Source organism: Anabrus simplex, chromosome X (assembly GCF_040414725.1).
Source record: "Anabrus simplex isolate iqAnaSimp1 chromosome X, ASM4041472v1, whole genome shotgun sequence".
Classification (NCBI taxonomy): Eukaryota; Metazoa; Arthropoda; class Insecta; order Orthoptera; family Tettigoniidae; genus Anabrus; species Anabrus simplex.
The window spans coordinates 160,549,549-160,562,212 of record NC_090279.1 but is presented as its reverse complement, the minus strand read 5'-3'; the positions used below and the strand labels follow the sequence as shown (position 1 = coordinate 160,562,212).

The following is a 12,664-nucleotide window of genomic DNA, read 5'->3' as shown; positions in this document are numbered from 1 at the left end:
AGTTCCTCTTCATCAATCCTTGTTCTTTAACATCGTTCTCTTTTCAGCCCCTGTTTGAGCTTGTTTCTGCTTTCCAGCTTCATCAGGAGAGAGGGTAGCAACACTCATTGAGGGGCCATCTTGACAGATCTTCAGATTTCATATATTTGTCCGCCTGTCTACACTTCCCATGTCAAGACCGATAACCTTTTTCCAATAATCAACAGTCCAATGTTGATGAAGTTGTCTCACCTCATGCACTGTTGTCAATATATTGCAGTGTTCATTGGGGTGCAACTGGGTCTTCGATTCTGCAGTTTCACACACACAGCAGTGTACACCAAGCCACATGGTCACGACTACAGCGATTTCTCAAAATTTGGCCCTCAATTCGCTCCGAGCAATACGTGACTGCCTTTGCTGGCCTCTGTCGTCAGTAACTTGCTTTTGATTGACGACATGTTGCCTGCACATTGTGCACCGCTTTCGATATGTATTATCCAACCAGAAGTCGTTCCCCGAAGTCCTCTTCTCCCATTGATCTTTACATACAAGAAGAGCTGCAGGAGGCAGTACTTCGACTCCTTTCGCATTATATGGCCTAGATACTGCAATTTCCTCTTCTCATCGGTTAACACGAGTTCAGGCTGGCAACCCTATGTCAGAGGACTTCTGTGTTGCTCCCTTGTAATCTCGAGAAGTCACCTGTAGTAGATCCACATTTTGAAGGCTTGGATTTTCTTCTCCATGGTATCAGTTAGTGTCAAAGCTTCGACACTGTACAGAAGTGTGTAGACTTAATACATCACTATTCACTTCTTCAAGTCTAGACCACAATACATTTTTTCCATTGTACGTTAGTTGGAAACCTTCTAAGACATCAAAAATCAATATTTATATCAACTGATTTGGTTTACAATGGTTTATGGGATTCTGTTAATGTTAAGTGACGCACATCTATTTCTTTCCTACTTCTCTTCCTCTATCTTTCAGTTTTATGTGACTGACGATTATTGAGGATATTCTGATATATATTCAAATTTGTACAGTGTCCATTAATCACGTTCTAGATCGGGAAGAACATATGGTGGAACTAAAGAAGTTTAACCAGGACTTCAAGTTGGGAGAAAGTGAGGTGGTGGAGAAGAAACAACCTCCACAGCAACAGCAGCCACCACCTGTGGTTCAGCAACCACCCCAACCGCAGCCCCCTCCACAGCAGCAGCAACCTCCTCCACCTCAGCAACAAATACCACCACAACAGCCTTCCCCAGCAGAAGAATCGCCCAAAGATCAGACTGATGCAGTAGACAAAGTAACGACAGCACTCAAGAAGTCTACACTGAACCCTAACGCTAAGGAGTTCGTCTACAACCCTAATGCCAAGCCATTTACACCGGTAGGTCTTGTGCAGTTTGAGTAGGATGGAGCTAATTTTGCATTTCATGTTAGTTGTTCAGCTTTATTCTCAAGAGTGTTACAGTTGTAAATTTTAGTAAATTGGTGCCCCATTTTACCTTAAAGTAAAACAGTGTAAGTTTGTTGGTCTTACTTCTGGGTGGTTTATCCATTTGAGAAATTCTGAAGTCTAAATAAGAGATGTAAGCTTGGAGTTTTAAGTGGGTGTTAAACATAATCATCCTTTTTTTCACTCTAGCAAATCTGTTCCAATTTGTTCTGTCCAACAATAATCATAGTTGCTGTTCCATTTCTAATTTTCATTGCCATCCTGCATCTCTCGTGTCCACTCTCTCCATGCTTGCTTTTCCCTGATGTCTTTGGTCATCCTTGAGGTCTCAGATCAAAGTACCATATTTACTCATCTATAACAACCCCATTTTTCTTAATTTTGGCTTGAAAAGTAGGGGAGGGTATAATAGATAAAAATTTACCGAGGAAGTGGCCGTGCGGTTAGAGTCGCAGAGTTGTGAGCTTGCATTCGGGAGATAGTAGGTTCGAATCCTACTGTCTGCAGCCCTAAAGGTGGTTTTCTGTTGTCCCCCATTTTCACACCACGCAAATGCTGGAACTGTACCTTAAGGCCATGGCCACTACCTTCCCACTCCTATCGCTTTCCTATCCCATTGTCGCCATGAGACCTCTCTGTGTCGGTATGACATGAAGCAGAAAAAAAAAAAATCGGGTATAGGTTAGGCTGGCGTGGTTTGGGAGCAGAAAAGGAATATCTAGTGTCTTTAAATCAACACGTAAATTATTTGTTTAAATCTATACTTTATTTACACAAAAAGAGATGATTACATCTAAACAGTTTCACATCAGCCACCTACTGCATTACCACATCTGACTGGTCATGAATAAACACTGCGCCTTTGCCACAGCTGCTCAGCATGGTGCTGCGTTTAAGGTTGTACAGCATTGCAGTGTCAAAGTCTTGCAACAAAGCAGTGAAATTCAATCATTTTGTTGGTATAAATTAATGGCAGCTGCTGGTACAGTGCTGTCAACCTCCGCAAACTTCGTCCATTTTGGTGCATAAAGCATTCTGTCCAACCCCTACTTGCTTTAAAATTGTTCCTCGCAATACCAAGACTCCATGCAAATTCATGTGCTTTGTATTGCATCATTTCATGATTTACAGCATTGCCATTCTCTTCTGCTTCTCTAGCCCACTCTAGAACTTTTATGTCCACATTTTCGTATTTTCCTTTCTTCACTTTGCGGAAGGAATTACATGTTTTTTTTGCTCCCAACAGTTTGTCTCTCCGGTTGCATCACTAACGAATCATACACGGCTGCACTTCGTATTTACAACTCTCACTCCTCTTTCTGCAGCATATCGTAACACATTTGACTTGAAGGATGCCATAAAATTTGTTCTTTAGCTCATTTTCACTCCTGCTTGTGTTCTGGACATTTCCTAATTACACACTACAGGTGACCATGCAAGATGCGAGGCTCTGAAGTAGAAAGGATATTGAGGTTTGTAGGAGAGTAGCAAAGGCCAAGGCCATTACTTAGGTCATAGAGAAGTGTGGGTTTTACCATTAACTGAAATGTTGCACCTGCTGCCTGGTCATGTGAAAGACTTTCTGCAATTTTATTTTTCAGTCTCTTTTTCCTGATTATTTTTCCCTTGATCATCACCTTGAACCATCTCCAATTGCCCAGGTGTGGTAAATGAGCCCCCTCCATCTCATTCTGTCCTTGTACCACTCTTCTTCCACTAACTTGTCCCAGTCATGCCCCCTCTGCAGCACGTCGTTCTTAACTAGATCTATCCACTTCTTTCATGGCCTTCGCACAAGTCGTCTTCCTTTTACTTTTCTGTCAAATTCCTCTTTTTTTTCTTTTCTTTCCTGGATCTTATTGAGGAGTGAATCATCTATTCCTACTTCTTCTCTAATCTCTTCATTCCTGATCTAGTCTTTCATAGTTTTCTGAATCGTAGTATGAAGGAACTTCATTTTAGCTGCCTGGAGTTTAGAATTATCTGTATTGGTCAGTACTGTGGTTTCAAGACTATATGTAAGAATCTGTGTACAATAGCACTTGTACAATGTCACCTTTGTTTTCATGGGTATTTGCTCATCACACAGCAGAAGTCTTACTTGGGGGTAAAATCACGTCACCTTATTAATTCATTTGTTTGCCTCGTGTTTTGCCAGGTTGTCGTTTGATAGAATGCTGTCCAAGTACTTGAAATCTGGAACACTATCCAGCTTGGCTTCATTTACTATGTCTAATAGTTTTGCCCCCTCCTTATGCATTGCCATCACCACTCCCCTCCATTATGGCTATCTCACTATAGTCTATTCAGTTCTAATATTGCTAAGAAGCTCATTTCTAATCCAAGCTCTTGGCAAATCTCCCCATTTTTTATTTAGTTTCCTTATCTTTTGGAGACAGGAGCTGAGGGATCTTCATTTCTATTTTCTGGACATGTCAGCATAACTGCTTTAAGTCCATAGGCCATGTTATATGACTTCCGAGGATTGAGGAAAAGATCCATGCCAGAGAAGATGACATATAGAACAGTAGAACTATGTAGTTAGTATTTGATTGCTGATATTTTGATATTATTACCAAACAAGACATAGCTGCCTGATGTTTTAAAGTAGTTTATGATGTCTATAGTATCCTGACTGATTTTAAAGTAAACTGTTTCAGTTTTCCTTTTAATTCCTAAACCAACTTTCTTGTTTCTGCTAATATTTAATCCAATCTTTTTAAACTCTACCTTTCCCTGTACCTTGGGATCTATCTCACCCCTTGACATACCATCATGACAGTTTTGATTATCTCATCTATTACAGTAATCAAAATATGTGAGAATAGACAACTCTGCTCTTAGTTTCAAACCACTCTGACCTGTCAGTCTGAATCTGAACACAGCTCCTTATACCTTTGTAGAACTGTCAGACATTAGCAAAAGTCCCATCTGGCACTTCTCTTTATCTCTGATTTTCCCATTTGCATTTTTATGGTGTATGCATACCTGCCAACTTTCCTGATTTAGGCGGGAGACTCCCGATTTTCGACAGTTTTTCCCGCCTCGCGATTATTCAATGATTTCTCCTGATTTTAGCTTACTTTTTGGTGAACTTCAAACATTTGTTTTCAAATCCCGCCATTTCAGTTTTTTTAATGCCAATGGCCGGAAGTATTTCGCTCATTGGCCGCTTTCAAACGAAATATCAACGTTTATTGATGCGTGAAATGTGCGCTAATGTGCGATGTTTATTGAAACCTGTATATCGCAACGCGAATATCAATTGTCAAGCTCTTTTTCTCGTGTGCTATGTTCGTGTTCGTTCACAGTTCACATCAGTCTAGTCTATTCTAGAGACTAGTCGCTAGACATGGAGTCTTTTTTTAGTAATTTAGTGACATTTCACTGATAACGATTAGTAGCTTTTCTGGGAATTTTAGGAGCCATTTGGAGACAATTCTGTCTAATTTTAATTCATCTCAATATAAATGAAAGTTTTGTCTGTACATTGTTTAGAATTTAAAAAGAATGATATTTCTGTACCGGTCGTGACCACAGTAACAAGGGGAAATGCACATTTTAATTTTCCGGAATTCTGTCTGCATGTATGTACGCTCATCACGAGAAAACGGCTGCAGAGAAATTAATGACAATCAGTATATGAAGTCGGGGAATAATTTAATGTTAAAAACTTCATAATTGGTCCGTATTGAAATAAGATTTACAATTAAGAGATGAAAGTATATGATTTTCCACCTGTTCAATACAAATTCAAATGTGATATACACTGAAATGTCACATTGTATTCATAAATATTATGGAACGGTTTCGGCATGTCTATGCCATCATCAGCCTAATGTTAGATACACAAGGACACATGTCAATACACAAATAAACTTTCTAACATTGGCAATTCATAATAGCGTTGATATATACAAAATTTTGAATGTATAAAAACTCTCAAATATACCTCTTATAAAATTTACGATAAAGGTAAAATGATCTATTTACAATTCTGTCTGAACAGCTTATACACCTAATAAAATTTGGGGTATTGACATTCCTATAGTATTAAAATTTAAGACATTCTATCACGTAAAAATACTCACGTAAATAAAATTAGTAACAGTGTCCAGTATTGTTACATTGTAAAAGAGAATAGCTGTTCGTTATTTAATGTTTGTTAAAAATAGTTCCTCATTAGAATATAGGCGGTAAGCCAAGTGAAATTGAGCGGCTTTAAGAATCAAATAAATCTTGCTTGAAATAGCGGTAGCTTAGTTGTCAGGTTGCCAGATGGTTTTAAGTTTCTAAATCTCAGAAGTACAAAGAACATGTGAGTGGCTGAGGCTGTAGTTTGACGAGTACGAGTTCACAAAGCACTATGTCATCAGGTGGTGAAATGCAATTCTAGAGATCTTGTTTCAAAACGGACCTAAAAAAGATTGAAAAGTGTATCAATCTAACGTAAAAAAGAACGCGAAAGAAAATAGACAATTTTGAAATAGAAACTCACCTCATGCACCACATACTAGCAGAAGGCTAAAGAGGAACTAATACGGGATACTAGCGAGCGATGTGTCAGGCAGCAAGCGGCAAATACTGGTGGGGAATCGGGGCGTGTCATGTAGGTGGAGGGAGAGAGGTTGCAGGCAGAGGCGAGTAGGGGTCGGGAGGGCGTGGATTTCGGTAGGGGTAATACGCTAACATGTTGCGAACTGTTTTATGTAATGGCTGATCTTTAGGCATTTTGAGCTTACTAATAATTGAAATAAGGACATAGAATAAGATGGTCGGATTTTCAGATATCTCATTGAGATTAAAATTCGAGTTGTAATATTGGTCCAAATGAATAAAGCACTGCTCTGTAAGGTCTAAAAGAAGCCCTTTATTCATAACTTCGATGATATCTAAATCGTTGTCAATCTCGTAGAAGCTGTGTTTGTAGTCGTGCGTATGCTGTCCTACGGCTGAGAATCTTTTGTATTTGATGGCATTAATATGTTCGTTGTACCTAATTTTGAAGGATCTCCTGGTTTTCCGAGATAACTGCCTGGAACAGTCGCTGCAGTGATATCTGCATACGCCTGATCTGTCGAAAGGGTTAAGAAAGTTGACACGGCTGGAATTGTGGAATATATCAAGATTCCTGTTATTGGTTTTAAAGGCGATATATACGTCCTTCTTTTTGAATAGGTTAGTTACACGGTAAATATCCGGGTTAAATGTAAAAGTTGCGTATGTAACTGGTTTCATTTTTTCTTTCTGTAGGCAAGTTTTGGGTCGGTGTTTAAATTTACATATTATGCATTCTATGAAACCATGATTAAAACCATTATGCAGTGCAATATTACGTATAATATTACGTTCTTTATTAAGATCTGCTTTCGACATGGGGATATTATAGGCACGGTGTACTAGACTATTATAGATGGCACGTTTATGGCAAGGGGGATGTGAAGAGTCTTGTTGAATGGTTGTAGCTGTATGCGTCAGTTTTCTATAGATTTTACATTTAAAGGTGGTTGGGAATCTGGTAATAGGTAAATCTAAAAATTGAGGGTCTTATTGGTTTCAGATTCTGTAGTGAACTTAATATTCGTATCAATGTCATTGAGGTGTGTTAGGGTGGTAATTGCATCGGTGTTGCGTTGATCCATTATGATAAATGTATCATCGACAAATCTGGACCAAAAGACTAACTAACCTATTCAAAGAGAAGGACGTATATATCGTCTTTAAAACTAATAACAGGAATCTTGATATATTCCACAACTCCAGCCGTGTCAACTTTCTTAACCCTTTCGACAGATCAGGCGTATACAGATATCACTGCAACGACTGTTCCAGCAGTTATCTCGGACAAACCGGGAGATCCTTCAAAATTAGGTACAACGAACATATTAATGCCATCAAATACAAAAGATTCTCAGCCGTAGGACAGCATACGCACGACTACAAACACAGCTTCTACGGGATTGACAACGATTTAGATATCATCGAAGTTATGAATAAAGGGCTTCTTTTAGACCTTACAGAGCAGTGCTTTATTCATTTGGACCAATATTACAATTTGAATTTTAATCTCAATGAGATATCTGAAAAACCGACCATCTTATTCTACGTCCTTATTTCAATTATTAATAAGCTCAAAATGCCTAAAGATCAGCCATTATATAAAACAGTTCGCAACATGTTAGCGTATTACTCCTACCGAAATCCACACCCTCCCGACCCCTACTCGCCTCTGCCTGCAACCTCTCCCCCTCCACCTACATGACACTCCCCGATTCCCCGCCAGTACTTGCGGCTTGCTGCCTGACACATCGCTCGCTAGTATCCCGTATTAGTTCCTCTTTAGCCTTCTGCTAGTATGTGGTGCATGAGGTGAGTTTCTATTTCAAAATTGTCTATTTTCTTTCGCGTTCTTTTTTACGTTAGATTGATACACTTTTCAATCTTTTTTAGGTCCGTTTTGAAACAAGATCTCTAGAATTGCATTTCACCACCTGATGACATAGTGCTTTGTGAACTCGTACTCGTCAAACTACGGCCTCAGCCACTCACATGTTCTTTGTACTTCTGAGATTTAGAAACTTAAAACCATCTGGCAACCTGACAACTAAACTACCGCTATTTCAAGCAAGATTTATTTGATTCTTAAAGCCGCTCAATTTAACTTGGCTTACCGCCTATATTCTAATAAGGAACTATTTTTAACAAACATTAAATAACGAACAGCTATTCTCTTTTACAATGTAACAATACTGAACACTGTTACTAATTTTATTTACATGAGTATTTTTACGTGATAGAACATCTTAAATTTTAATACTATAGGAATGTCAATACCCCAAATTTTATTAGGTGTATAAGCTGTTCAGACAGAATTGTAAATAGTTCATTTTACCTTTATCGTAAATTTTATAAGAGGTATATTTGAGAGTTCTTATACATTCAAAATTTTGTATATATCAACGCTATTATGAATTGCCAATATGTTAGAAAGTTTATTTGTGTATTGACATGTGTCCTTGTGTATCTAACATTAGGCTGATGATGGCATAGACATGCCGAAACCGGTCCCTAATATTTATGAATAAAATGTGACATTTCAGTGTATATCACATTTGAATTTTTATTGAACAGGTGGAAAATCATATACTTTCATCTCTTAATTGTCGGGGAATAAGTTGCTACATCTAGGCCATAAGTAATTTTATTGACGCTGAGTGAAATGGTAGTTTAGGGGAAGGCCTAAAATTTAATTCTCAAATATTTGTTATTATTGGCCCTATCGATAAGTCCGACTTGTTGGCTGAATGGTCAGCGTACTGGCCTTCGGTTCAGAGGGTCCTGGGTTCGATTCCCGGCCGGGTCGGAGATTGTACTCGCTGCTGATTAATTCTTCTGGTTCGGGGACTGGGTGTATTTGTCCGACCCAACACACTCCTCATCATACCACTCTACCCTCTGTATAGGTTGGCGTCAGGAAGGGCATCCAGCCGTAATACTGGGCCAAACCCACATGTGTGACGCAGTTCGCACTCACGACCCCACAGGTGTGGGGAAAAGTGGTAGCAAAAGAAGAATTGGCCCTGTCAATAAATTGTTCATAACTAAAGTTATATATTATTAAATTTCTTATCATTTATGTCTTATACATTTTTACCGTACCGGCTATGACAACAGACATATTCGTGAACTTGTATTTTTAACAGAGCTTGATAGCTGCAGTTGCTTAAGTGCGGCCAGTATACAGTATTCGGGAGAGAGTGTGTTTGAACCCCACTGTCGGCAGCCCTGAAGATGGTTTTCCGTGGTTTGCCATTTTCACGCCAGGCAAATGCTGGGGCTGAACCTTAATTAAGGCCACGGCCGCCTTCTTCCCACTCCTAGACTTTTCCTGTTCCATTGTCACCATAAAATCTATCTGTGTCGGTGCGACGTAAAGCAACTTGTAAGGGAAAAAAAATATTTTGGATTTTTGTTGCCAAGTCCATATCACCACAGAGGTACGAGAAAATGGGTGAACAGAATTTAATGAAAATTGGAATGTAAAGTCGGGGAATGAGGATTTTTATTCACCCTGTTCGAAATGGTAGTTTCGGGGAAGGTGCCAAAAATTTAATTTTTAATTTACCTGTCTTATTGGTCATATCAAAAAGTACTACATAACAAAAGTTAGAGAGAATACAATTTCCGATTATTTATATCTTATTCAGGTTTACTGCACTGACTATAATAATATTGGTGGTGGTGATTAAATTGTGAAGAATGAGAAAAAAGTCATGAAGGAAGGAACGCTTGAATAATAATACAAGAGGAAGTCATGAAAGAAAGGACGACTCACTTTACATTAGATGCTCTAATATCACAAAGTCGGAAGAAAACTAAATGCGAAGGCTTGCACTATAGAAAGCTCATAAAATTGATCAACAATAACATTACATTGACCATTGTTTGTTGTGATGTGCTTTGTGTATTCTGCTGCCATTTATCTCCAATAGTTGGGATTACTGCTGCGTAAGTGCATACCGAGTAAAACAGCCTGCCTGAATATTAGCAGGATGTAGCTGGGGAGTTAGAGATCTCTCTTCTTTAGCATTCCATTCCTCTGGTTTATGGTACGTAACACACTGGATCGTCATAGTATCCAGCTATTCGATCCCTACTCTGAGGCAGTGATTGGAATGAGCAGTGTGCACACTTAAATGGAATAATTACACAGGAGTGTTCGCGATTGCTTGTGGCCTGGTCATTCTAGCTCTGGAACTTTGAACTCTTAGATAATTCCGTAGTACTTTTCGTTAAAAGTGAGAAAATGTGCTGTGTTTTCATTTTATCGAATATTTCAAATGACAGCATTGCTTTAATCACGACATTCATACTGACGTCGTTGTAATGAGTAATGACCTATTTCAACTGTTGACTTCAATTGGGAAAACTATAAGGACAGTCTTTCTGAGAATTCCGTAGCGAAGCACGGCTACATCAGCTAGTTATTTGATACAAATAGCATTGCGCTTTGCATAATCGCACGGGCGCTTGATACAATATATTAATCTAAGTGTTTGCTAAGTAATGGAATTACTGATTCACACGTGTGGAGCATGAATTCTTACTATTTTCGGAAAGCTTATCAGAGACCAATCATCTCACTCACATACTTCCTGTGAGTGTAGCAACAGTTGGCCTTTGAGACAATAAGTGTATAAATATATCATAATACTGTATTGCGCAAGACATGTAGAGTAAGCAGTTTTGACAAATTGTATCTCCTGAAATCTCCTGATTTTTTCTTGATTTTCATATAAAAATCTCCTGATTTTTGGTTTTGTAAAGTTGGCAGGTATGTGTATGATTACAGGTTTTAAACTTGTTAAAATCATAAACTTGTGATCATTTCATCCTAGCTGCCTTGTGAGAAAATACTAGTAACAGCAATACCACAGAGCTCTCGCAGTCCTTTTCTTGAAGTCCAAGGGGAAAGAAATCCCCTGGCACTACCATCCCCAAGGGTCCTTTGGCCTACAAACTGACCACTGCTTAACCTGAAGGCCTGCAAATAACTAGGTGATGCATGGCTGGTGCAATGAGTCCTCTCAGCCATAATCCTTGGCTTTCTAGACTCACAGTTAGCTAGTTCATCAGTTGTAGTCACACACGCGGAGTGGACCTTAAGACTAGCCCTCAGGTCAAGGTAAAAATCCCTAACCTGGCTGGGAATCAAAGCCAGAGACTCGGGGTAAGAGGCAGGCATGCTACCACTACACCTCAGCACTGGCAAAAGTCCACAGAATATTCATCATGTAAAATTGTCATTTTAAACATTTGGAACTTAAAAAATATTGTTAAATTAATGTTCATAATCGTCATAGATTCTCCACTCCAGCAGGTCAGATATGGGAATAAAGCCTCCTCCATAAAGTTTCTCTCTTGTCACGACTTATCGTCCAGTATCTTTTCCCATGTTGGGTATCTCCTGATCAGGTTTTTTTTTTTGTGTCTGCTTCATCCATCCATCTCTAGGTCTGCCTCCGGTCTTTTTTCATTAATCTTTCTTTCAGAGTAGGTGGATTCATTTCTAATTTTATCCCTTCTAGTCTGCTGTATGCTCGGCGTAAGGAACTTCTGTAGTCGGCTGTTGTCTTTACTGGTCATTGTTGCAGTTTCCAGAGTTCATTGGTCAGCATTGGTAGCAAGTAGATGGTATAAAATGCTTCCTTTGCTTTCTGGGGAAAGCTTTTGTCCCATAATAGTTGGGAAACAGGACTGTAGAACAATGCAGGTGCTCAAGTACTGCAGCAAATTTCATGCTGTCCAACTCCCTGCATGACTGCTTTGCTTCCTCTGCTGATCACTAGGCGTACTCTTAGGTTCGGCTGATTTTTAAACCTCAATTTGTCTAATTCCTCTTTCTGTTACTCTAGTCTTTGTTGTACCTTATCTTCTTTGTCACCCCATATCATGTCATCATTCACAAACACCAATTCATTTTATCTTTGTCTTTCAACTTAACTACCTTGATAATTAAACCAAAACTATTCAATTACAGTGAAACTCGGTTAAGAAGTTCCCGCATGAGTTTTCCCGCCTAAGAAGTGTGATATTCTTGGTCCCTTGATCAGTTGCATTAAGATATATGTATATTTTTCCCGTTTAAAGTGTTCTGTTATAAATATATTTCCCGGTTAAACAGTTCAGATTTTAGAGCCCCTTGAGATAGAAAACGTCCGCTCAAAGCAGCCCATGGTTAGAATCCTCCAATCTCCGCGCAAGTTGCACTCTGTGTTAGACTCTTCGCGCGCTCGCGGTGTGTGTCTGGTGTCACGGAACATGTGCGGGCCTGCCAAGGCCATATGACGTCACGCCATGACAACACAGACAGCAGATGCTCACTCTCACCTTGTGGAATCGAATCGAACCCATCAGTCGAAATTTCCACTCCACCGTTCCATCTCGCAGAGTAGAATCGAACGGGATTCTACGTGGGAAACATAAAGCACGCAATGGATGGTTTTTTGATAAAACTTTAATGCAGTAATTTGCGGGCCGCGGCAGGGTGAAGTCATTAATCGAGGTGGCCTAAACATTAATTAAAAACCGTAAAGTGTATTTATCCACAACATTACTGTTAATCTGTCCGGCTCCATGGCTAAATGGTTAGCGTGCTGGCCTTTGGCCACAGGGGTCCCGGGTTCGATTCCCGGCAGGGTTGTGAATTTTAACTAT

At 39.3% G+C, this 12,664-nt stretch overlaps 1 protein-coding gene across 3 annotated transcripts in view; it reads left to right on the top strand.

Moving 5' to 3' along the window:
• The window catches only part of LOC136886330 (ataxin-2-like protein), a 214,277-nt gene that overhangs the window by 149,383 nt on the left and 52,230 nt on the right, over window positions 1–12,664 (top strand). For all 3 annotated transcript variants that reach the window (XM_067159062.2, XM_067159063.2, XM_067159064.2), the window contains one exon: window positions 1,050–1,378. In XM_067159062.2, coding sequence (XP_067015163.2) covers window positions 1,050–1,378 — 329 coding nt within the window. The remainder of the gene's footprint in view (window positions 1–1,049; window positions 1,379–12,664) is intronic.